The 23,563-nt window shown below is 52.6% G+C and overlaps 1 protein-coding gene across 1 annotated transcript in view; it reads left to right on the top strand.

The window, feature by feature from the left end:
- Positions 1-1,003: 1,003 nt before the first annotated feature.
- myt1b (myelin transcription factor 1b) overlaps positions 1,004-23,563 on the top strand; it is a gene marked incomplete at both ends in the record, with an annotated part of 72,616 nt that continues 50,056 nt past the window's right edge. The window contains 6 exons of the mRNA XM_079239555.1: positions 1,004-1,125; positions 1,339-1,521; positions 2,999-3,108; positions 3,887-3,978; positions 19,821-19,920; positions 23,197-23,227. Coding sequence (XP_079095681.1) covers positions 1,004-1,125; positions 1,339-1,521; positions 2,999-3,108; positions 3,887-3,978; positions 19,821-19,920; positions 23,197-23,227 — 638 coding nt within the window. The remainder of the gene's footprint in view (positions 1,126-1,338; positions 1,522-2,998; positions 3,109-3,886; positions 3,979-19,820; positions 19,921-23,196; positions 23,228-23,563) is intronic.

The raw sequence follows: 23,563 nt of genomic DNA, 5'->3' as shown, positions 1-23,563 counted from the left end.
CTACAGGATGTCCTACAGGATGTCCTACAAGGAGTCCTACAGGGAGTCCTACAGGATGTCCTACAAGGAGTCCTACAGGATGTCCTACAAGGAGTCCTACAGGATGTCCTACGGGATGTCCTACAAGGAGTCCTACAGGGAGTCCTACAGGATGTCCTACAGGATGTCCTACAGGGAGTCCTACAGGATGTCCTACAGGGTGTCCTACAGGGTGTCCTACAGGATGTCCTACAAGGAGTCCTACAGGGAGTCCTACAGGATGTCCTACAGGGAGTTCTACAGGGAGTCCTATAGGATGTCCTACAGGGAGTCCTACAGGATGTCCTACAGGATGTCCTACAAGGAGTCCTACAGGATGTCCTACAAGGAGTCCTACAGGATGTCCTACGGGATGTCCTACAAGGAGTCCTACAGGGAGTCCTACAGGATGTCCTACAGGATGTCCTACAGGGAGTCCTACAGGATGTCCTACAGGGTGTCCTACAGGGTGTCCTACAGGATGTCCTACAAGGAGTCCTACAGGGAGTCCTACAGGATGTCCTACAGGGAGTTCTACAGGGAGTCCTATAGGATGTCCTACAGGGAGTCCTACAGGATGTCCTACAGGATGTCCTACAGGGAGTCCTACAGGATGTCCTACAGGGAGTTCTACAGGGAGTCCTATAGGATGTCCTACAGGGAGTCCTACAGGATGTCCTACAGGATGTCCTACAGGGAGTCCTACAGGGTGTCCTACAGGGAGTCCTACAGGTAGTCCTACAGGATGTCCTACAAGGAGTCCTACAGGATTTCCTACAGGATGTCCTACAGGATGTCCTACAGGATGTCCTACAAGGAGTCCTACAGGGAGTCCTACAGGATGTCCTACAGGGAGTCCTACAGGATGTCCTACAGGATGTCCTACAGGATGTCCTACAGGGAGTCCTACAGGATATCCTACAGGGAGGCCTACAGGGAGTCCTACAGGATGTCCTACAGGGAGTCCTACAGGGAGTCCTACAGGATGTCCTACAGGGAGGCCTACAGAGAGTCCTACAGGGTGTCCTACAGGGAGTCCTACAGGGAGTCCTACAGGATGTCCTACAGGGAGTCCTACAGGGTGTCCTACAAGGAGTCCTACAGGATGTCCTACAAGGAGTCCTACAGGATGTCCTACAGGATGTCCTACAAGGAGTCCTACAGGATTTCCTACAAGGAGTCCTACAGGATGTCCTACAAGGAGTCATACAGGATGTCCTACAGGATGTCCTACAGGGAGTCCTACAGGATGTCCTACAGGATGTCCTACAGGATGTCCTACAGGGAGTCCTACAGGATGTCCTACAGGATGTCCCACAGGGAGTCCTACAGGGAGTCCTACAGGATATCCTACAGGGAGGCCTACAGGGAGTCCTACAGGATGTCCTACAGGGAGTCCTACAGAGAGTCCTACAGGGTGTCCTACAGGGAGTCCTACAGGGAGTCCTACAGGATGTCCTACAGGGAGTCCTACAGGGTGTCCTACAAGGAGTCCTACAGGATGTCCTACAAGGAGTCCTACAGGATGTCCTACAGGATGTCCTACAAGGAGTCCTACAGGATTTCCTACAAGGAGTCCTACAGGATGTCCTACAAGGAGTCATACAGGATGTCCTACAGGATGTCCTACAGGGAGTCCTACAGGATGTCCTACAGGGTGTCCTACAAGGAGTCCTACAGGATGTCCTACAGGATTTCCTACAAGGAGTCCTACAGGATGTCCTACAGGATGTCCTACAAGGAGTCCTACAGGATGTTCTACAGGATGTCCTACAAGGAGTCCTACAAGGAGTCCTACAGGATGTCCTACAAGGAGTCCTACAGGATGTCCTACAGGATGTCCTACAAGGAGTCCTACAGGATTTCCTACAAGGAGTCCTACAGGATGTCCTACAAGGAGTCATACAGGATGTCCTACAGGATGTCCTACAGGGAGTCCTACAGGATGTCCTACAGGGTGTCCTACAAGGAGTCCTACAGGATGTCCTACAGGGAGTCCTACAGGATGTCCTACAGGGAGTCCTACAGGATGTCCTACAAGGAGTCCTACAGGATGTCCTACAGGGTGTCCTACAGGATGTCCTACAGGGAGTCCTACAAGCTGTCCTACAAGGAGTCCTACAGGATGTCCTACAGGATTTCCTACAAGGAGTCCTACAGGATGTCCTACAGGATGTCCTACAAGGAGTCCTACAGGATGTCCTACAGGATGTCCTACAGGATGTCCTACAAGGAGTCCTACAGGATGTCCTACGGGATGTCCTACAAGGAGTCCTACAGGGAGTCCTACAGGATGTCCTACAGGATGTCCTACAGGGAGTTCTACAGGATGTCCTACAGGGTGTCCTACAGGGTGTCCTACAGGGAGTTCTACAGGATGTCCTACAGGGTGTCCTACAGGGTGTCCTACAGGATGTCCTACAGGGAGTCCTACAGGATGTCCTACAGGATGTCCTACAGGATGTCCTACAGGATGTCCTACAGGGAGTCCTACAGGGTGTCCTACAGGATGTCCGACAGGGAGTCCTACAGGGTGTCCTACAAGGAGTCCTACAGGATGTCCTACAGGATGTCCTACAAGGAGTCGTACAGGATGTCCTACAGGATTTCCTACAAGGAGTCCTACAGGATGTCCTACAGGATGTCCTACAAGGAGTCCTACAGGATGTCCTACAGGATGTCCTACAAGGAGTCGTACAGGATGTCCTACAGGATTTCCTACAAGGAGTCCTACAGGATGTCCTACAGGATGTCCTACAAGGAGTCCTACAGGATGTCCTACAGGATGTCCTACAGGGAGTCCTACAGGATGTCCTACAGGGAGTCCTACATGATGTCCTACAGGATGTCCTACAGGATGTCCTACAGACAGGAAGTTGCATGACTGCATGTGTATTTTCTCCTGGAACCAGACTTAGATTTAGTTGTTTATGATCAGAAATGCTCCTCATGTGTCCCGAAGAGAACTTCTCCTCGTCAGAACAACCAGGAAGCGCGTGCTGGTTCAGAATGTGCACGTGCGGCTGCTCAGGACGCGGCTGGAGGCTCCGTGGCACACGTCCCTCCGAGACAGCAGAGATGGAGATTCAGGCCAGCAGTACCGCTGCCATCATCACTTTTCCATGCTGGGGTGGGGGCGGGGGTCTAGCTGAGCTTCGGCCAGGTTGCTGCACGTGATGAGCGCGAGCAGGGAGGGTGTGGTGGTTGTGCAGCTTTTTCTGCTCCTCTTCACTTTTCTTTTCTCCGCTGTGTGCGGAGTTCACGCATGCGCAGAACAAGTGTGGAGGAGAGCCTGAAAGCAGCGGAGTAAGTGATGGGGGGGGGTCATCACGCAAACACGGACATGCGTGGACTCCTGAAAGTCGCTTCCTCTCTCACACACAGCAGATGTATCATGAAAATCAGATTTCAGCAGCTCAGCGGAGGGGGGGTTGAAAGTTCAGAGGAGGGGGGGGGGGGTACACTCATCCTGAAGATGATGATGATGAAGCTGACAGGAAGACTCAGGTTTTCCTCATCACACCGCAGAGATGAAGAGATGTTACCTTGATGAAAAAAGGGTGTGGGGGGGACATTCTTCACCCCCCCCCCCCCCCACCCCCACCCCCCCACCCCCTCCCCAACCCATCTCATGCACGTGCTCTGAGCAGCTCGATAAAAATGCACAGATGTGATTGATTCAGCAAACTGACAGGGACCCAGCTGGGCCACTTAGCCGTGCGCATGCGTGTCTTCATCGCGCTCCAGTGCTTCAACCCCCCCCCCCCCCCCCCCCCCCCCCCCCCCCACCCTCCACCCTGTTTATGTTGTCCTCCATCTGAAAGCTGATCCACTGATGCTGACCCCCCCCCCCCCCTTCTGCCGACAGAGAATGAGTTTCGGGGCGAGCTGCTGAACCAGCGGTGGGCACGAGGCGACAAGACCAGCAGCCGGAGACCACAGAGCCGCAGACCAGCCATGGTGAGTCACCCCCCCACCCTACACCCCCCCCAGCCTACACCCTCCCAGCCTACACCCCCCACCCTACACCCTCCCACCCTACACCCCCCCACTCTACACCCTCCCAGCCTACACCCTCCCAGCCTACACCCCCCACCCTACACCCCCCCACCCTACACCCCCCCACTCTACACCCTCCCAGCCTACACCCCCCCCCACACTACACCCTCCCACCCTACACCCCCCCACCCTACACCCCCCCCAGCCTACACCCTCCCAGCCTACACCCCCCACCCTACACCCCCCCACCCTACACCCCCCCACTCTACACCCTCCCAGCCTACACCCCCCCCCACACTACACCCTCCCACCCTACACCCCCCCACCCAACACCCTCCCACCCAACACCCTCCCAGCCTACACCCTCCCACCCTACACCCCCCACCCTACACCTCCCACTCTACACCCTCCCAGCCTACACCCCCCACCCTACACCCTCCCAGCCTACACCCCCCCCCACACTACACCCTCCCACCCTACACCCCCCCACCCAACACCCTCCCACCCAACACCCTCCCAGCCTACACCCTCCCACCCTACACCCCCCACCCTACACCTCCCACTCTACACCCTCCCAGCCTACACCCCCCACCCTACACCCTCCCAGCTTACACCCCCCCCACCCTACACCCCCCCAGCCTACACCCTCCCACCCTACACCCCCCACCCTACACCCTCCCAGCCTACACCCCCCCATCCTACACCCCCACACCCTACAACCTCCCAGCCTACACCCCCCCAGCCTACACCCCCCACCCTACACCCCCCACCCTACACCCCCCACCCTACAACCTCCCAGCCTACACCCCCCCAGCCTACACCCCCCCACCATACACCCGCCCACCCTACACCCTCCCAGCCTACACCCCCCCAGCCTACACCCCCCAGCCTACACCCCCCCACCATACACCCGCCCACCCTACACCCTCCCACCCTACACCCCCCCAGCCTACACCCCCCCAGCCTACACCCCCCCAGCCTACTCCTCTCCCTCACCTCCTCCTCCTTCCTGTCTGTATAACCTTGAGTGACGATCAACAAGAGATGTGGGGGGTGGGGGGGGGCTCCACGTTCTCCACGTTCTCCACATCCTCCACGTCCTCCACGTTTCCCCTGATAGCTGGGGTTCATCATGAGATGAGTTATTGATTAGTTCTGATACCCGCCGTGGACTCTCCATGGAGCAGCCTCTGACCATCTGGTTCCATCTGAACCGGATCCAGATTCTAGTCTGTTTACATAGAAGAAACAAAACTGAATCAGGAATATATAATTATTTTATTCATATTTTCACATCCTCCACATCCTCCACGTTCTCCACGTCCTCCACGTCCTCCACGTTCTCCACGTCCTCCACGTTCTCCACGTTCTCCACATCCTATACGTCCTCCACGTTCTCCACGTTCTCCACGTCCTCCACGTCCTCCACGTTCTCCACGTCCTCCACGTTCTCCACGTCCTCCACATCCTATACGTCCTCCACGTCCTCCACGTTCTCCACGTTCTCCACATCCTATACGTCCTCCACGTCCTCCACGTTCTCCACGTTCTCCACGTCCTCCACGTCCTCCACGTTCTCCACGTCCTCCACGTTCTCCACGTTCTCCACGTTCTCCACGTCCTCCACGTTCTCCACGTCCTCCACGTTCTCCACGTTCTCCACATCCTATACGTCCTCCACGTCCTCCACGTTCTCCACGTTCTCCACATCCTATACGTCCTCCACGTTCTCCACGTTCTCCACGTCCTCCACGTTCTCCACGTCCTCCACATTCTCCACGTTCTCCACATCCGGCACGTCCTCCACATTCTCCACATCCTCCATGTCCTCCACGTCCTCCACGTCGTCCACATCCTCCACGTCCTCCACGTCCTCCACGTTCTCCACGTTCTCCACGTTCTCCACGTTCTCCACGACCTCCATGTTCTCCACATCCTGCACGTCCTCCACATTCTCCACATCCTCCACGTTCTCCACGTCCTCCACGTTCTCCACGTTCTCCACATCCTCCACGTCCTCCACGTCGTCCACATCCTCCACGTTCTCCACGTCCTCCACGTCCTCCACTTCTCCACGTCCTCCACATTCTCCACGTTCTCCACATCCTCCACGTCGTCCACATCCTCCACATCCTCCACGTCCTCCACGTCCTCCACGTTCTCCACGTCCTCCACGTCCTCCAGGTTCTCCACATTCTCCACGTCCCCCACGTTCTCCACATCCTGCACGTCCTCCACATTCTCCACATCCTCCACATTCTCCACATCCTCCACGTTCTCCACGTCCTCCACGTTCTCCACGTTCTCCACATCCTCCACGTCCTCCACGTCGTCCACATCCTCCACGTTCTCCACGTCCTCCACGTCCTCCACTTCTCCACGTCCTCCACATCCTCCACGTTCTCCACATCCTCCACGTCCTCCACGTTCTCCACGTCCTCCACGTCGTCCACATCCTCCACGTCCTCCACGTCCTCCACGTCCTCCACGTCCTCCACATCCTCCACGTCCTCCACGTCCTCCACGTTCTCCACATCCTCCACGTCCTCCACGTCGTCCACATCCTCCACATCCTCCACGTCCTCCACGTCCTCCACATCCTCCACGTCCTCCACGTTCTCCACATCCTCCACATCCTCCACGTTCTCCACGTTCTCCACATCCTTCACATCCTTCACGTTCTCCACGTCCTCAACGTCCTCAACGTCCTCCACGTCGTCCACGTCGTCCACGTCGTCCACATCCTCCACATCCACCACGTCGTCCACGTCGTCCACGTCCTCCACGTCGTCCACATCCTCCTCCACATCCTCCACGTCCTCCACGTCGTCCATGTCCTCCATGTCCTCCACGTCGTCCACGTCCTCCACTTCTCCACGTCCTCCACATTCTCCACGTTCTCCACATCCTCCACGTCGTCCACGTCGTCCACGTCCTCCACGTCGTCCACGTTCTCCACGTCCTCCACGTCCTTCACGTCCTCCACGTTCTCCACGTCCTTCACGTTCTCCACATCCTCCACGTCCTCCACGTCCTCCACGTCGTCCACATCCTCCACGTTCTCCACGTCCTCCACGTCCTCCACTTCTCCACGTCCTCCACATTCTCCACGTTCTCCACATCCTCCACGTCGTCCACATCCTCCATGTCCTCCACGTTCTCCACGTCCTCCACGTCCTCCACGTTCTCCACGTCCTCCACGTCCTCCACGTCCTCCAGGTTCTCCACGTCCTCCACGTTCTCCACGTTCTCCACGTTCTCCACATCCTCCACGTCCTCCACGTCTTCCACGTCGTTCACATCCTCCACGTCGTCCACATCCTCCACATCCTCCACGTCCTCCAGGTCCTCCACGTCTTCCACGTCGTCCACATCCTCCACGTTCTCCACATCCTCCACGTCCTCCACGTCCTCCACATCCTCCACGTCCTCCACGTCCTCCACATCCTCCACGTCCTCCACGTTCTCCACGTCCTCCACGTTCTCCACGTTCTCCACGTCCTCCACGTCGTCCACATCCTCCATGTCCTCCACGTCCTCCACGTTCTCCACGTCCTCCACGTCCTCCACATCCTCCACGTCCTCCACGTTCTTCACGTTCTCCACGTCCTCCACGTCCTCCACGTTCTCCACGTCGTCCACATCCTCCACGTTCTCCACGTTCTCCACATCCTCCACGTTCTCCAAGGCCTCCACGTCCTCCACATCCTCCACGTCCTCCACGTCGTCCACGTCCTCCACGTCCTCCACGTTCTCCACGTCGTCCACGTCGTCCACGTCCTCCACGTCGTCCACGTCCTCCACGTCGTCCACATCCTCCACGTCCTCCACGTTCTCCACGTCCTCCACGTCCTCCACGTTCTCCACATCCTCCACATCCTCCACGTTCTCCACGTTCTCCACGTCCTCCACGTCGTCCACGTCCTCCACGTACTCCACGTCCTCCATGTCCTCCACGTCGTCCACATCCTCCACGTTCTCCACGTCCTCCACGTCCTCCACGTCGTCCACATCCTACACATCCACCACGTCCTCCACGTCGTCCACATCCTCCTCCACATCCTCCACGTCCTCCACGTCGTCCATGTCCTCCATGTCGTCCACATCCTCCACGTCCTCCACGTCCTCCACGTCCTCCACGTTCTCCACGTCCTCCACGTCCTCCACATCCTCCACGTTCTCCACGTTCTCCACGTCCTCCACGTCCTCCACGTTCTCCACATCCTCCACGTTCTCCACATCCTGCACGTCCTCCACATTCTCCACATCCTCCACGTTCTCCACGTCCTCCACGTCCTCCACGTTCTCCACATCCTCCACGTCCTCCACGTCCTCCACGTTCTCCACGTCCTCCACGTTCTCCACATCCTCCACGTCCTCCACGTCGTCCACATCGTCCACATCGTCCACGTTCTCCACGTTCTCCTCGTCCTCCACGTCGTCCACATCCTCCATGTCCTCCACGTCCTCCACGTTCTCCACGTCCTCCACGTCCTCCACGTCCTCCACGTCCTCCACGTTCTCCACGTCCTTCACGTTCTCCACTTGCTCCACGTCCTCCACGTTCTCCACGTTCTCCACGTCCTCCACGTCCTCCACATCCTCCACGTCCTCCACATCCTCCACGTTCTCCACGTCCTCCACGTCCTCCACGTCCTCCACGTCCTCCACGTCGTCCACGTCCTCCACATCCTCCACGTCCTCCACATCCTCCACGTTCTCCACGTTCTCCACGTCCTCCACGTCCTCCACGTCCTCCACGTCGTCCACGTCCTCCACGTCCTCCACGTCGTCCACATCGTCCACATCGTCCACGTTCTCCACGTTCTCCACGTCCTCCACGTCGTCCACATCCTCCATGTCCTCCACGTCCTCAACGTTCTCCACGTCCTCCACGTCCTCCACGTCCTCCACGTTCTCCACGTCCTTCACGTTCTCCACTTGCTCCACGTCCTCCACGTTCTCCACGTTCTCCATGTCCTCCACGTCCTCCACATCCTCCACGTCCTCCACATCCTCCACGTTCTCCACGTTCTCCACGTCCTCCACGTCCTCCACGTTCTCCACGTTCTCCACGTCCTCCACGTCGTCCACGTCCTCCACGTCCTCCATGTCCTCCACGTCGTCCACATCCTCCACGTTCTCCACATCCTCCACGTCCTCCACGTCGTCCACGTCGTCCACGTCGTCCACATCCTCCACATCCACCACGTCGTCCACGTCCTCCACGTCCTCCACGTCGTCCACATCCTCCTCCACATCCTCCACGTCCTCCACGTCGTCCATGTCCTCCATGTCTGCATCATCCACGTCTACATCGTCAACGTCGTCCACATTGTCTACGTCGTCCACATCGTCCACATCATCCACGTCGTCCACGTCGTCCACATCGTCCACATCGTCCACGTAGTCCTCGTCTACATCGTCCACATCGTCCACGTTGTCTACATCGTCCACATCGTCCACGTCATCCACATCGTCCACGTCGTCCACTTCCCCCACGTCCTCCATGTCATCAACATCGTCCACATCGTCCACATCATCCACGTCGTCTACGTCGTCCATATCGTCCACGTAGTCCTCGTCTACATCGTCTACATCGTCCACATCGTCCACGTTGTCTACATTGTCCACATCGTCCACGTCATCCACGTCGTCCACGTTGTCCACGTCGTCTTCGTCGTCCATGTCGTCTACGTCTTCCACATCGTCCACTTCGTGTACGTCGTCTACGTCGTCCTCGTCGTCCTCGTCTACATCGTCCACATCGTCCACATCCTCCACGTCGTCCACGTCTACATCATTCACGTAGTACTCATCTACATCGTCCACGTCGTCCACATTGTATACATTGTCTACGTCGTCCACGTCGTCCACGTCGTCTATGTCGTCCATGTCGTCCACGTCGTCCATGTCGTCTATGTCGTCCATGTCGTCCACGTCGTCCATGTCGTCTATGTCGTCCATGTCGTCCACGTCGTCCACATGGCCTGCAGGCTGATTAAAAGATGCTATAGATCAGACATTTTGCACACAAACCTGGTGAAGGTGGTGACACAGCAGCAGAACACCCTCCCGTCTGCGTCTGGATCTATCCGCTGTGACTTTGTGTTCATGCGGACTTAATGAGCTCAAATTGAAAGAAAGGCCGGCAGTAAGAGCAGAAGTGAGTTGTGCATACCTATTTAAATGTACGTAACTATGGTTACAACAACATGAAAGCAACAGGAGCCCTTTACAGTCCCAGTTTGATTCTGTTAATGTAAGGAGGCTGCAGAGGAAGCAGCAGAAGCACAATCCACATCATCTTTTCAGGAAGCAGCAATGTGCGCTTCATATCCAGCTGCTTTTGTCCGTTCCTGCATTTGAGTTGTGGAAATGTTTTGTACATCTATTTAAGCTGCGTTATCACTGGTTGACTTTTAGCCTTCAGCACCTCTTCTGATCACACATTTTGTGATTTCTGGCAATGAAAGAAACATTCACTCTGAAAGGCTGATGTGCATTTTTCCATCATGCAGTGACGTTTAACAACAAAACAAACTGTATCCGTACTAAACAAACAGATTGTCAGATTGTCAGTGACTGTCTGAAGATGGATGTTGTGGTGATGTCTTAATGTGTGGCGTCACGGCCACCCAGGGCTCAGACTGCACCCTGATCCAGATCCAACATGGTCGCTTGCCATCAGGAGGATAAGTGGATTTAAACATAATGGCAGAAATCTAAAAACTAAATAAAATTAAACTGAAAATGGAAAATGAAGTATAAACTCACCTGATCCCACCTCAGAAACAACAACAAAATAAACAATAATAATCATTTACATGAACATCTCCTCATCAATAGAAAACCTTATTGATAACCTCCAAAGGTGGAGGTAGGAGGGGCGGTGCAGGCAGAGTTGGAGGTAGGAGGGGCAGTGGAGGTAGGATCGGCGGTGCAGGCAGAGGTTGAGGTAGGAGGGGCGGTGGAGGCAGAGGTGGAGGTAGGAGTGGCAGTGGAGGTAGAGGTGGAGGTAGGAGGGGCGGTGGAGGCAGAGGTGGAGGTAGGAGGGGCGATGGAGGTAGGATCGGCGGTGCAGGCAGAGGTTGAGGTAGGAGGGACGGTGGAGGCAGAGGTAGAGGTAAGAGGGGCGGTGGAGGCAGAGGTGGAGGTAGGAGGGGCGGTGGTGGCAGAGGTGGAGGTAGGAGGGGCGGTGGAGGCAGAGGTGGAGGTAGGAGTGGCGGTGGAGGTAGAGGTGGAGGTAGGAGGGGCGGTGGAGGTAGAGGTGGAGGTAGGAGGGGCGGTGGAGGCAGAGGTGGAGGTAGGAGGGGCGGTGCAGACAGAGGTGGAGGTAGGAGGGGCGATGGAGGTAGAGGTGGAGGTAGGAGGGGCGGTGGAGGCAGAGGTGGAGGTAGGAGGGGCGGTGCAGACAGAGGTGGAGGTAGGAGGGGCGGTGGAGGTAGAGGTGGAGGTAGGAGGGGCGGTGGAGGCAGAGGTGGAGGTAGGAGGGGCGGTGCAGACAGAGGTGGAGGTAGGAGGGGCGATGGAGGTAGAGGTGGAGGTAGGAGGGGCGGTGGAGGCAGAGGTGGAGGTAGGAGGGGCGGTGGAGGCAGAGGTGGAGGTAGGAGGGGCGGTGGAGGTAGAGGTGGAGGTAGGAGGGGCGGTGGAGGCAGAGGTGGAGGTAGGAGGGGCGGTGCAGACAGAGGTGGAGGTAGGAGTGGCGGTGGAGGTAGAGGTGGCGGTAGGAGGGGCGGTGGAGGTAGAGGTGGAGGTAGGAGGGGCGGTGGAGGTAGAGGTGGAGGTAGGAGGGGTGGTGCAGGCAGAGGTGGAGGTAGGAGGGGCGGTGCAGGCAGAGGTGGAGGTAGGAGGGGCGGTGCAGGCAGAGGTGGAGGTAGGAGGGGCGTTGGAGGCAGAGGTGGAGGTAGGAGGGGCGTTGGAGGCAGAGGTGGAGGTAGGAGGGGCGGTGCAGGCAGAGGTGGAGGTAGGAGGGGCGGTGCAGGCAGAGGTGGAGGTAGGAGGGGCGTTGGAGGCAGAGGTGGAGGTAGGCAGAGGGGCAGTGCAGGCACAGGTGGAGGTAGGTAGGGCGATGGAGGTAGGTGGTAAATTGGAAACTGGAGTTGAGTTAAACGGGAGTTAAATGGGAGTTATACTGGAGTTAAACTGGAGTCCATCGGCAATGGACTCAAGGCCAAGGGCAAATTGTTTTCCTTGTCTGGAACCCAAACAACAATCATATCTGGATTCGGCTTCCCAGCGGCCTTGGGCCGAGGCAACCCCCCCCTGAGAACGGAAAAAGACATGTTCATAGACGCTCTGTCCCCCCTCCTCATCCACCCCCGGTCCCCTCCCACATGACTCACCGCCTCCCTGGACTTTGTGAGTCTTGTTTTAGTTTGTGCTTCAGTGTATGAGGTTTTTTTGTTCTCTGTATGCCCGGAGTCACATGACCTTTTTTTCCACGACCCCCTATGATCCTAATGTATCTCTGTTCTTATCTTGTAAGGCAGCGCCGGTAAACTGGCTGCACGAAGCTTAAGCTTGGTTCTGTATTACTCTTTTGTCATTAATGTTACATGTCTGCATGTCTGACCTTGGACAAGCTGGCTGGAACTCTGAATTTCCCCTCGGGGATGAATAAAGTATCTTTGATTTGATTTGACTTTAATTGATTATACTGGAGTTGAACTGGAGATAAACAGGAGTTATACTAGAGTTAAACAGGAGTTATGCTGGAGTTATACTGGAGTTAAACGGAAGTTATGCTGGAGTTATACTGGAGTTAAACGGGAGTTATGCTGGAGTTATACTGGAGTTAAACTGGACTTATACTGGAGTTATACTGGAGTTAAACTGGACTTATACTGGAGTTATACTGGAGTTAAACGAGAGTTATACTGGAGTTATACTAGAGTTAAACGGGAGTTATACTGGAGTTAAACGGGAGTTATACTAGAGTTAAACGGGAGTTATGCTGGAGTTATACTGGAGTTAAACGAGAGTTATACTGGAGTTATACTAGTTAAATGGGAGTTATACTGGAGTTAAACGGGAGTTATACTAGAGTTAAACGGGAGTTATGCTGGAGTTATACTGGAGTTATACTGGAGTTAAACGAGAGTTATACTGGAGTTATACTAGAGTTAAATGGGAGTTATACTGGAGTTAAACGGGAGTTATACTAGAGTTAAACGGGAGTTATACTAGAGTTAAACAGGAGTTATGCTGGAGTTAAACGAGAGTTATACTGGAGTTATACTGGAGTTAAACGGGAGTTATACTAGAGTTAAACGGGAGTTATGCTGGAGTTATACTGGAGTTAAACGAGAGTTATACTGGAGTTATACTAGAGTTAAATGGGAGTTATACTGGAGTTAAACGGGAGTTATACTAGAGTTAAACGGGAGTTATGTTGGAGTTATACTGGAGTTATACTGGAGTTAAACGAGAGTTATACTGGAGTTATACTAGAGTTAAATGGGAGTTATACTGGAGTTAAACGGGAGTTATACTAGAGTTAAACGGGAGTTATACTGGAGTTATACTGGAGTTAAACGAGAGTTATACTGGAGTTATACTAGAGTTAAACGGGAGTTATACTAGAGTTAAACAGGAGTTATACTAGAGTTAAACAGGAGTTATACTAGAGTTAAACGGGAGTTATGCTGGAGTTGAACTGGAGTTAAACTGGAGTTAAACAGGAGTTATACTAGAGTCAAACGGGAGTTATACTAGAGTTAAATGGGAGTTATACTGGAGTTATACTGGAGTTATACTGGAGTTGAACTGGTGTTATACTGGAGGTATACTGGAGTTATACTGGAGTTAAACTGGAGTTAAACGGGAGTTATACTAGAGTCAAACGGGAGTTATACTAGAGTTAAACGGGAGTTAAACGGGAGTTAAACTGGAGTTAAACGGGAGTTATACTGGAGGTATACTGGAGTTATACTGGAGTTAAACTGGAGTTAAACGGGAGTTATACTGGAGGTATACTGGAGTTATACTGGAGTTAAACTGGAGTTAAACGAGAGTTATACTGAAGGTAAACGGGAGTTATACTAGAGTTATCCTGGAGTTATCCTGGAGGTATACTGGAGTTACAGAACAGTCAGTGGAAGAACAATAACAGCAGCCATGACAGTATTCAGCCTGAATGTTCTCAGGATCAATCATCAAGTTGTCTCCTTATGATGATTAGTCCTTACAGCTCTGTTCCATGTTTTATAGAACCTGATCCAGGTAAATACAGACTGCCTTCTTATTAATCATATCAATAAAACAGAAAAATGGTGATATAATAAAATGAAAATGAGTCAACAGACCAGAGCAGCAGTGACTGGAAGCTGAAGACAGACGGAAGCTGGACCGTCCTTCATGGAAAGCCTCCAGCGGATCTTTAGGCCGTCCTGACGGATTTATTCCTCTGAAACCTGAAGACGTTGCTGCGCAGAGAGACGTGTGTTCGGGTCAAACACAAGCTGCTGTAAAACACACATCTTTACCCGACACACAAACACAGTTTCAGGGTTTTTCTATGATGAAGAACTGCTGAAAACCCTCGTCGGTCTGGTTATAAACCTCTTCTCACCGATATCAGTGTATACATTCAGCACACGCTTAAAGTGGAACTATTCTGTGCATTTCAGGCTAATTTATTTTTATTTCTGAGACCAGAAGGGCTGGGATTGATGGAGTTATTGCCACAAATGGCTTTATTTACTTCAGACCGACCCTCTCCGTAGGCTGTCAGATCAGCCTGCGGGCAAAACGAGTGGATTGAGACTCTTCCGCATTAAGCCCCGCCTCCCGCCACTGCACTACATCGGGAGCGCGCACCGCACCTGCTTTCACCGTCATTGTAACGTCTCATAAACAGAAGGATTAGGCTCATATGAACTCAATAAAAAAACAAACTACAATGTCAACACATAGCATCCAGCCCTACATGTTGGAACCTGAATCAGAGCCTGAAAACGAAGTGGAAAACAGCAACCCACAGCAACGAATGCAGCAGGATGTCTCTCTTTGGTAAACTCACCAGCCATCGTTGGAAATAACTTTATCCCACGTTTTCCACCCGCCTGATGTATTTGTACATGCCCTTGTTAACCAGTAGAAGGTAACCAATCACCGAACCTTATCCCCCTGGACGTCACAAGGATTTCCACGTAGAAAAAACTCTCTAAAACCACACGTTTTTCATCGCCATGGAAACCGAACGGAGAGCCTGCTGGAACTCAAACTCAAACTGAAACATGCGTTTAGGTGATAAAAAACAGTGTCGTTCACATGTCTGATGAGGATTCAACACTGTAACACTGTAGAAAGCTCAGAAAACTCCAAATACCATCATAGGAACCCTTTAAAACAAGAGCAGAAGCTCGTCAAACATCTTCTCATGATGCTGATCCTCCATCTGGGGCGCGTGTCCCTCCTCCCCTCACGGGTCAACTGTTCCCTTCAGATGGGGCACAAAGCTGCTGCTTCCGCCCAACTTCCACATGAACCACTTGATCCAGAGAGGAGGAGGAGAAGGAGGAGGAGGAGGAGAAGGAAGGGAGGGGCAGGTGGCTGCACCTGTACCTCCGGCTGAAGCCTAAACGCTGATGAATGAAGCGTTGGGGAGGAAAGCCCTTAACAAGAACAACAACAGCGTGTTTCATCCACCTCGTCCTTATTTCTGTCCTTCTTTTCATGAGCAGTCTATTAGCAGGAAAGGGACATTGCCAAATGAAGGGAGCGAGGAGGAAAAGGACCAAGAGAAACAGGGACCCCATGTTTGAAGCCCACTGTGATGGTGCCAACTGAACTGTAGAGGGCCAACAAAGCAGCGAAGTGGCTGGGCATGGCGAGGGGAGTGTGGACCGCCAGAGGCTTGTAAATGGGGAGGTAACAAACAGAAGAAAGAATGGGGCAATAGAAGACAGTGAGGGCAGAAATATGTGTGTAAACCCCTTTTAACGTGTGATGGATGCATGCGCTGTTTCAGGAAGTGAAGCAGAAATAAGGCTGTGTGTCTGCGGCAGAAATGGACTCGATTCCATGGAACGTTTAGCTTTAAAGCTCTAAAAGTTGCAGCTCAAGTCAAACATAATTTTTATTTAACTACTGTTGAAGTTAAGTTACCATGTAGTGTGTTCGGCTGCTGTACTGTGCAGATAAGTCAGAGAGCCGTCCTCCTCTGTGATGGACAGATTCTGGTACGACTGGTCTGTTCATATAATCTGTTCATACGAGCGGTGCAGGAACCAACAGGATTTGCTGCTTATTTTTGATAAATGATTCTCAACCTCGCTGCTTTGGGCTGCAACACTTCAGTCAGCCTGGAACATTCATAAGCACTTCCTTTTCCAGTGTTTTACATTTCAGAATAAAGGTTCTGCTTAGTGCAGCTAGTGCAAATATTGTTAACTAAAGTACCATAACTGATCGTACACCAGAGCAAACAGGTCTTTTAAAATAAGTATGTAAATATCTTCTTATGGTACATTTAGAGAATGATACAAAATATGCAATTAATATGCAAGTGATCGCGTTTCAACTTGCATTATGTGATTAAAAATTTACCGACTGTCTCAGTACTATATATATATATATATATATATATATATATATATATATATATATAAAATACAAATACAAATACAAAATATATATATTAAAATACAAAACATAGGGGAAGAGTGATATATACAGAGACAGAACAGTTATCAAAGGTAATGGCTCCATTGTGTCCAGAACACATCTGATAGCGTCAGAGTGCAGAGAGAGCAGTGCTACACTCGTGTGTGTGTGTGTGTGTGTGTGTGTGTGTGTGTGTGTGTGTGTGTGTGTGTGTGTGTGTGTGTGTGTTGGTGTGTGTGGGGGAGGGGGGGTGAACACCTGTTTCTTTGTGGTTTGAAAACGAGCCACGACTACGCAACACAGACAAACTCTCCTTAAAAGGGCCGTTAGCGCCGCTTTTCAGCAGCTCGTGTTTTTGCTTTATTATTAATCTCAGCTTGGTGATGATCGCCGGGGCCTCTGCTTTCAGGGGCCACGGCCCCGACACGGGCTCCGCCTGCTGCCTCTGCAAAGACTACAATCATGAGTTCCACTCAGATGCAGGAAATTACAGCCGGGATGATGGGAGGTGTGTCAGAGGGGGGAAGAGTGGTGGAGGCAGTAGCTCAAACAACAGCGTGTTTTACCCATGAACTGAATCATGCTTGTCATTTTGTTTTAAACGTGTGCTGGGTTAAGCGTGTGTTAGGTGAAGCATGTGTTAGGTTAACCATGTGCTGGGTGAAGCGTGTGCTGGGTGAAGCGTGTGTTGGGTGAAGCGTGTGCTGGGTGAAGCGTGTGTTGGGTGAAGCATGTGCTGGGTGAAGCGTGTGTTGGGTGAAGCGTGTGTTGGGTGAAGCGTGTGTTGGGTGAAGCATGTGCTGGGTGAAGCGTGTGCTGGGTGAAGCGTGTGCTGGGTGAAGCGTGTGTTGGGTGAAGCATGTGCTGGGTGAAGCGTGTGTTGGGTGAAGCGTGTGCTGGGTGAAGCATGTGCTGGGTGAAGCGTGTGTTGGGTGAAGCGTGTGCTGGGTGAAGCGTGTGTTGGGTGAAGCATGTGCTGGGTGAAGCGTGTGTTGGGTGAAGCGTGTGCTGGGTGAAGCGTGTGTTGGGTGAAGCATGTGCTGGGTGAAGCGTGTGCTGGGTGAAGTGTGTGTTGGGTGAAGCGTGTGCTGTTTTTAGCATGTTTTGGGTGAAGCGTGTGCTGGGTGAAGCGTGTGTTGGGTGAAGCGTGTGCTGTTTTTAGCATGTTTTGGGTGAAGCATGTGTTGTTTTTAGCATGTGTTAGGTGAAGCGTGTATTGTTTTTAGTGTTTTGGGTGAAGCGTGTGTTTTTAGAGTGTTTTGGGTGAAGCGTGTGTTGTTTTTAGCGTGTGCTGGGTGAAGTGTGTGCTGGGTGAAGCGTGTGCTGGGTGAAGCGTGTGCTGGGTGAAGCCTGTGTTGGGTGAAGCGTGTGCTGGGTGAAGCCTGTGTTGGGTGAAGCATGTGCTGGGTGAAGCGTGTGTTGGGTGAAGCGTGTGTTGGGTGAAGCATGTGCTGGGTGAAGCGTGTGTTGGGTGAAGCGTGTGTTGGGTGAAGCATGTGCTGGGTGAAGCGTGTGCTGGGTGAAGCGTGTGTTGGGTGAAGCGTGTGCTGGGTGAAGCGTGTGTTGGGTGAAGTGTGTGTTGGGTGAAGCGTGTGTTGGGTGAAGCCTGTGCTGGGTGAAGCGTGTGCTGGGTGAAGCGTGTGTTGGGTGAAGCGTGTGCTGGGTGAAGCGTGTGTTGGGTGAAGCGTGTGTTGGGTGAAGCGTGTGCTGGGTGAAGCGTGTGCTGGGTGAAGCGTGTGTTGGGTGAAGCGTGTGCTGGGTGAAGCGTGTGTTGGGTGAAGCGTGTGCTGGGTGAAGCGTGTGCTGGGTGAAGTATGTGCTGGGTGAAGCGTGTGTTGTTTTTAGCATGTGTTGGGTGAAGCGTGTGTGGTTTTTAGCATGTTTTGGGTGAAGCGTGTGTTGTTTTTAGCGTTTTTTGGGTGAAGCGTGTGCTGTTTTTAACCTGTTTTGGGTAAAGCGTGTGTTGTTTTTAGCGTGTTTTGGGTGAAGCGTGTGTTGTTTTTAGTGTGTTTTGGGTGAAGCGTGTGCTGTTTTTAACCTGTTTTGGGTAAAGCGTGTGTTGTTTATAGCGTGTTTTGGGTGACGCGTGTGCTGTTTTTAGTGTGTTTTGGGTGAAGCGTGTGCTGTTTTTAGCGTGTTTTGGGTGCAGCATGTGCTGTTTTTAGCGTGTTTTGGGTGACGCGTGTTCTGTTTTTAGCGTGTTTTGGGTGACGCGTGTGCTGTTTTTAGTGTGTTTTGGGTAAAGTGTGTGTTGTTTTTAGCGTGTTTTGGGTGACGCGTGTGCTGTTTTTAGCGTGTTTTGGGTGAAGCATGTGCTGTTTTTAGCGTGTTTTGGGTAAAGCGTGTGTTGTTTTTAGCGTGTTTTGGGTGACGCGTGTGCTGTTTTTAGCGTGTTTTGGGTGAAGCATGTGCTGTTTTTAGCGTGTTTTGGGTAAAGCGTGTGTTGTTTTTAGCGTGTTTTGGGTAAAGCGTGTGTTGTTTTTAGCGTGTTTTGGGTGACGCGTGTGCTGTTTTTAGCGTGTTTTGGGTGAAGCATGTGCTGTTTTTAGCGTGTTTTGGGTAAAGCATGTGCTGTTTTTAGCGTGTTTTGGGTAAAGCGTGTGTTGTTTTTAGCGTGTTTTGGGTGACGCGTGTGCTGTTTTTAGCGTGTTTTGGGTGACGCGTGTGCTGTTTTTAGCGTGTTTTGGGTGCAGCATGTGCTGTTTTTAGCGTGTTTTGGGTGACGCGTGTGCTGTTTTTAGCGTGTTTTGGGTGACGCGTGTGCTGTTTTTAGTGTGTTTTGGGTAAAGCGTGTGTTGTTTTTAGCGTGTTTTGGGTGACGCGTGTGCTGTTTTTAGCGTGTTTTGGGTGAAGCATGTGCTGTTTTTAGCGTGTTTTGGGTAAAGCGTGTGTTGTTTTTAGCGTGTTTTGGGTGACGCGTGTGCTGTTTTTAGCGTGTTTTGGGTGAAGCATGTGCTGATTTTAGCGTGTTTTGGGCCCGTGTGGTGACCGGGCTGTTGGTCATTATCAAAGCTGCGATGGTTTCTGCATCAAAGGGAACATCTGAACGAGGCTTATTGAAGCCGCTGTTTGAAGCAGAGGAAGCTGAAGTGATGCTTGGTGGAACATGGTGGGAACATTGAGAAATAATCACTGATGCCCCCCCTTTTCCTTTATTTCCTCTCTTTCCTCCTCCTGCTTTTCTTTCATCACAGATGAGTGTGGAGGGTGATGACAAGCGAACTCGCACTCGGTCGAAAGGACTCAGAGGTGAGTGTTGGTTACGTCCTTCCATCTTGGTAAACACTTTTTCACGTGCAGATTTCTCAACATGTCTTCCAGCTTCTAGATGTGAGGATGTGGAAGGCCAAACTTTCTGTTTCTGATTCGTAGAAATGAAACTTTATTGGAATGAAAGTTTTCCAGGTGATTCTGGCACCACACTGAAATCAGGAATTGATAGAAGACAGAGATGAAGATGGACGGAGCCATGTTGCAGATTTATCCTGGCTGCTTTTCCTCAACATCTCATTCCCTCCAGTGTATGCTAATGAGGTGGGCGCTTCCAACCTCAACCTGAAGCCTGATTCGTCATGAGAATCAACCAATCAGCTATCAGGATCTTTCCAGCGTCATGGAGTAAACGAGCCCGCTGAAACAAGCTGACTTTGCTCCAGGCGACATCTGGCTTCGCGACCACACACACCTCATTCTGCACCTCGGTGTGGCTGACGGTCAGCTGCTTCTCAAGGCGCTGATGGGTCCGGAAGGCCTTGTTACGTTGCTTAGCAACAACACCATGGTTTTGGTTTATCTCCACCCGGCCTGTTAATGCACATCTGATATTTCACGCTGTCAGTGGTGTTTCTGTAAACGCAGCAAAACAAAAGTAAACAAACGTGTATTTCTGACTCTGCGTGCACCAAGCTGCCCGGTGGTCCAGAACAGGAAAACTCTGTGTGGCCTGGTCTGAGACGTGTAGATCCAGACCTGGTTCCAGGCAGACCGGGTTCCAGGCAGACCGGGTTCCAGGCAGACCTGGTTCCAGGCAGACCGGGTTCCAGGCGGACGGCTCCGTCAGGGAAACACCTTCGGACCATCTGCACCACCGTTACAGCTCCTGCTCTAACACACACACACACACACACACACACACACGCGCACACACAATCTCTCACACACACACACTCTGTCTCACACACACACCACACACACACACACACACACACACACACACACACACACACACAAAACCAGACGTCTTACACAACGCAGTGTGTGTGTGTGGTGTGTGTGTGTGTGTGTGTTTGTGTGTGTGTGTGTGTGCATCTCCACTGCATGATGAAAGGCGGAGAAATGCCCCACACCAACAGGCACACACAAACGCACCAGCGGTGTGTGTGTACATGTGTGTGTGTGTGGAGGTGTCTTGGCACACCCTGATTAGTCTGATGGATGCAGGTGGTGCGGGGGTCAGGTTGGTCTGATGGATGCAGGTGATGCGGGGGTCGGGTCAGTCTGATGGATGCAGGTGATACGGGGGTCAGGTTGGTCTGATGGATTCATGTGATACGGGGTTCGGGTTGGTCTGATGGATGCAGGTGATACGGAGTCAGGTCAGTCTGATGGATGCAGGTGATGCGGGGGTCAGGTTAGTCTGATGGATGCAGGTGATGCGGGGGTCAGGTTGGTCTGATGGATGCAGGTGATACGGGGTTCAGGTTGGTCTGATGGATGCATGTGATACGGGGGTCAGGTTGGTCTGATGGATGCAGGTGATGCGGGGGTCAGGTTGGTCTGATGGATTCATGTGGTGCGGGGGTCAGGTCAGTCTGATAGATGCAGGTGATACGGGGGTCAGGTTGGTCTGATGGATTCATGTGATACGGGGGTCAGGTCAGTCTGATGGATGCAGGGGATACGGGGGTCAGGTCAGTCTGATGGATGCAGGTGATACGGGGGTCAGGTTGGTCTGATGGATTCATGTGGTGCGGGGGTCAGGTCAGTCTGATAGATGCAGGTGATATGGGAGTCAGGTCAGTCTGATGGATGCAGGTGATGCGGGGGTCAGGTTGGTCTGATGGATTCATGTGGTGCGGGGGTCAGGTCAGTCTGATAGATGCAGGTGATACGGGGGTCAGGTTGGTCTGATGGATTCATGTGATACGGGGGTCAGGTCAGTCTGATGGATGCAGGGGATACGGGGGTCAGGTCAGTCTGATGGATGCAGGTGATATGGGAGTCAGGTCAGTCTGATGGATGCAGGGGATACGGGGGTCAGGTCAGTCTGATGGATGCAGGTGATACGGGGGTCAGGTCAGTCTGATGGATGCAGGTGATATGGGAGTCAGGTCAGTCTGATGGATGCAGGTGATACGGGGGTCAGGTCAGTCTGATGGATGCAGGTGATACGGGGGTCAGGTCAGTCTGATAGATGCAGGTGATATGGGAGTCAGGTCAGTCTGATGGATGCAGGTGATACGGGGGTCAGGTCAGTCTGATAGATGCAGGTGATACGGGGGTCAGGTTGGTCTGATGGATTCATGTGATACGGGGGTCAGGTCAGTCTGATGGATGCAGGGGATACGGGGGTCAGGTCAGTCTGATGGATGCAGGTGATACGGGGGTCAGGTCAGTCTGATGGATGCAGGTGATATGGGAGTCAGGTCAGTCTGATGGATGCAGGTGATACGGGGGTCAGGTCAGTCTGATGGATGCAGGTGATACGGGGGTCAGGTCAGTCTGATGGATGCAGGTGATACGGGAGTCAGGTCAGTCTGATGGATGCATGTGATACGGGAGTCAGGTCAGTCTGATGGATGCAGGTGATGCGGGGGTCAGGTCAGTCTGATGGATGCATGTGATACGGGGGTCAGGTCAGTCTGATGGATGCAGGTGATGCGGGGGTCAGGTCAGTCTGATGGATGCATGTGATACGGGGGTCAGGTCAGTCTGATGGATGCAGGTGATGCGGGGGTCAGGTCAGTCTGATGGATGCATGTGATACGGGGGTCAGGTCAGTCTGATGGATGCAGGTGATACGGGGGTCCAGGCAGAGCTCTCCAGGATGGTGTTTTCTCATCCTGCTCCAGACGAAATCTTTTTTTGCGGACTCTTCCAGTGCGAATCGATGCCCACAGCCAGTCCGCCGCGCAGCGTCTTGTTTTGTGAATAGGACTTGATTTATGATTCAAAGGCAATTACTGTAAGTTGTCCCTGAAAGAAGTGCTGTTTTCCACTGATTAAGGCAGTTTGCATTTTAATTTCATTTTCCCAATTATGAAAACTAAAGTGTAACAATTAATCTTCCTGAGCTGCTGAAGTCTGCACATATAGTCCCTTTTCCTGAGCAGCTCAGCTGATTTAGGCTTTTTCTGTGTGTGTGTGTGTGTGTGTGTGTGTGTGTGTGTGTGTGTGTGTGTGTGTGTGTGTGTGTGCCTCTACGAGGAAACCCCGTGGGATTCGTATGCATTTGTGATTTATTGATCTGGGTTTCTTTTAGCAGTGCTGCGTTCTGAGCAGTCATTCACTTTTGTCCCCCCCTCTCTCTCTCTCTCCCTCCCCCCTCTCCCCCCCCCTCCTTTCTTTCAGTTCCTATTGAGCTTGTAGGACAAGAGCTGAGGTAAGGCAACACCTTCATCTTTGTGCAAACCCCTTTCATAAGTTCTTTCATGTGCAGATTCTCCGCCTGTGCTTTTAGGAAGACGCTGTTTATTGTTTATTTATTGGATGATGCTTTTATTCCTCGTCGTCAGCACTTCGTAGCGTGTGATGAGCGGCTGCAACAGGCTGCCATCGATTCCTGGCAGCCTTCTGCTGTTTCCTGCTATGGGAACAGTAGAAGGAATGAAATGGCCATGTGATGGAAGGATCCAGCACAAGGAGAGAGGGAGGTGAAGAGGGATTATTTGGTTTCTTTCTCCAGTCGCAGGAGCTACTCCTCCTCTCAACTCCTCCT

The sequence above is a fragment of the Telmatherina bonti genome (genome assembly GCF_933228915.1).
Source record: "Telmatherina bonti genome assembly, chromosome: 4".
Lineage (NCBI taxonomy): Eukaryota > Metazoa > Chordata > Actinopteri > Atheriniformes > Telmatherinidae > Telmatherina > Telmatherina bonti.
This window is presented reverse-complemented; position numbering and strand designations above follow the sequence as displayed.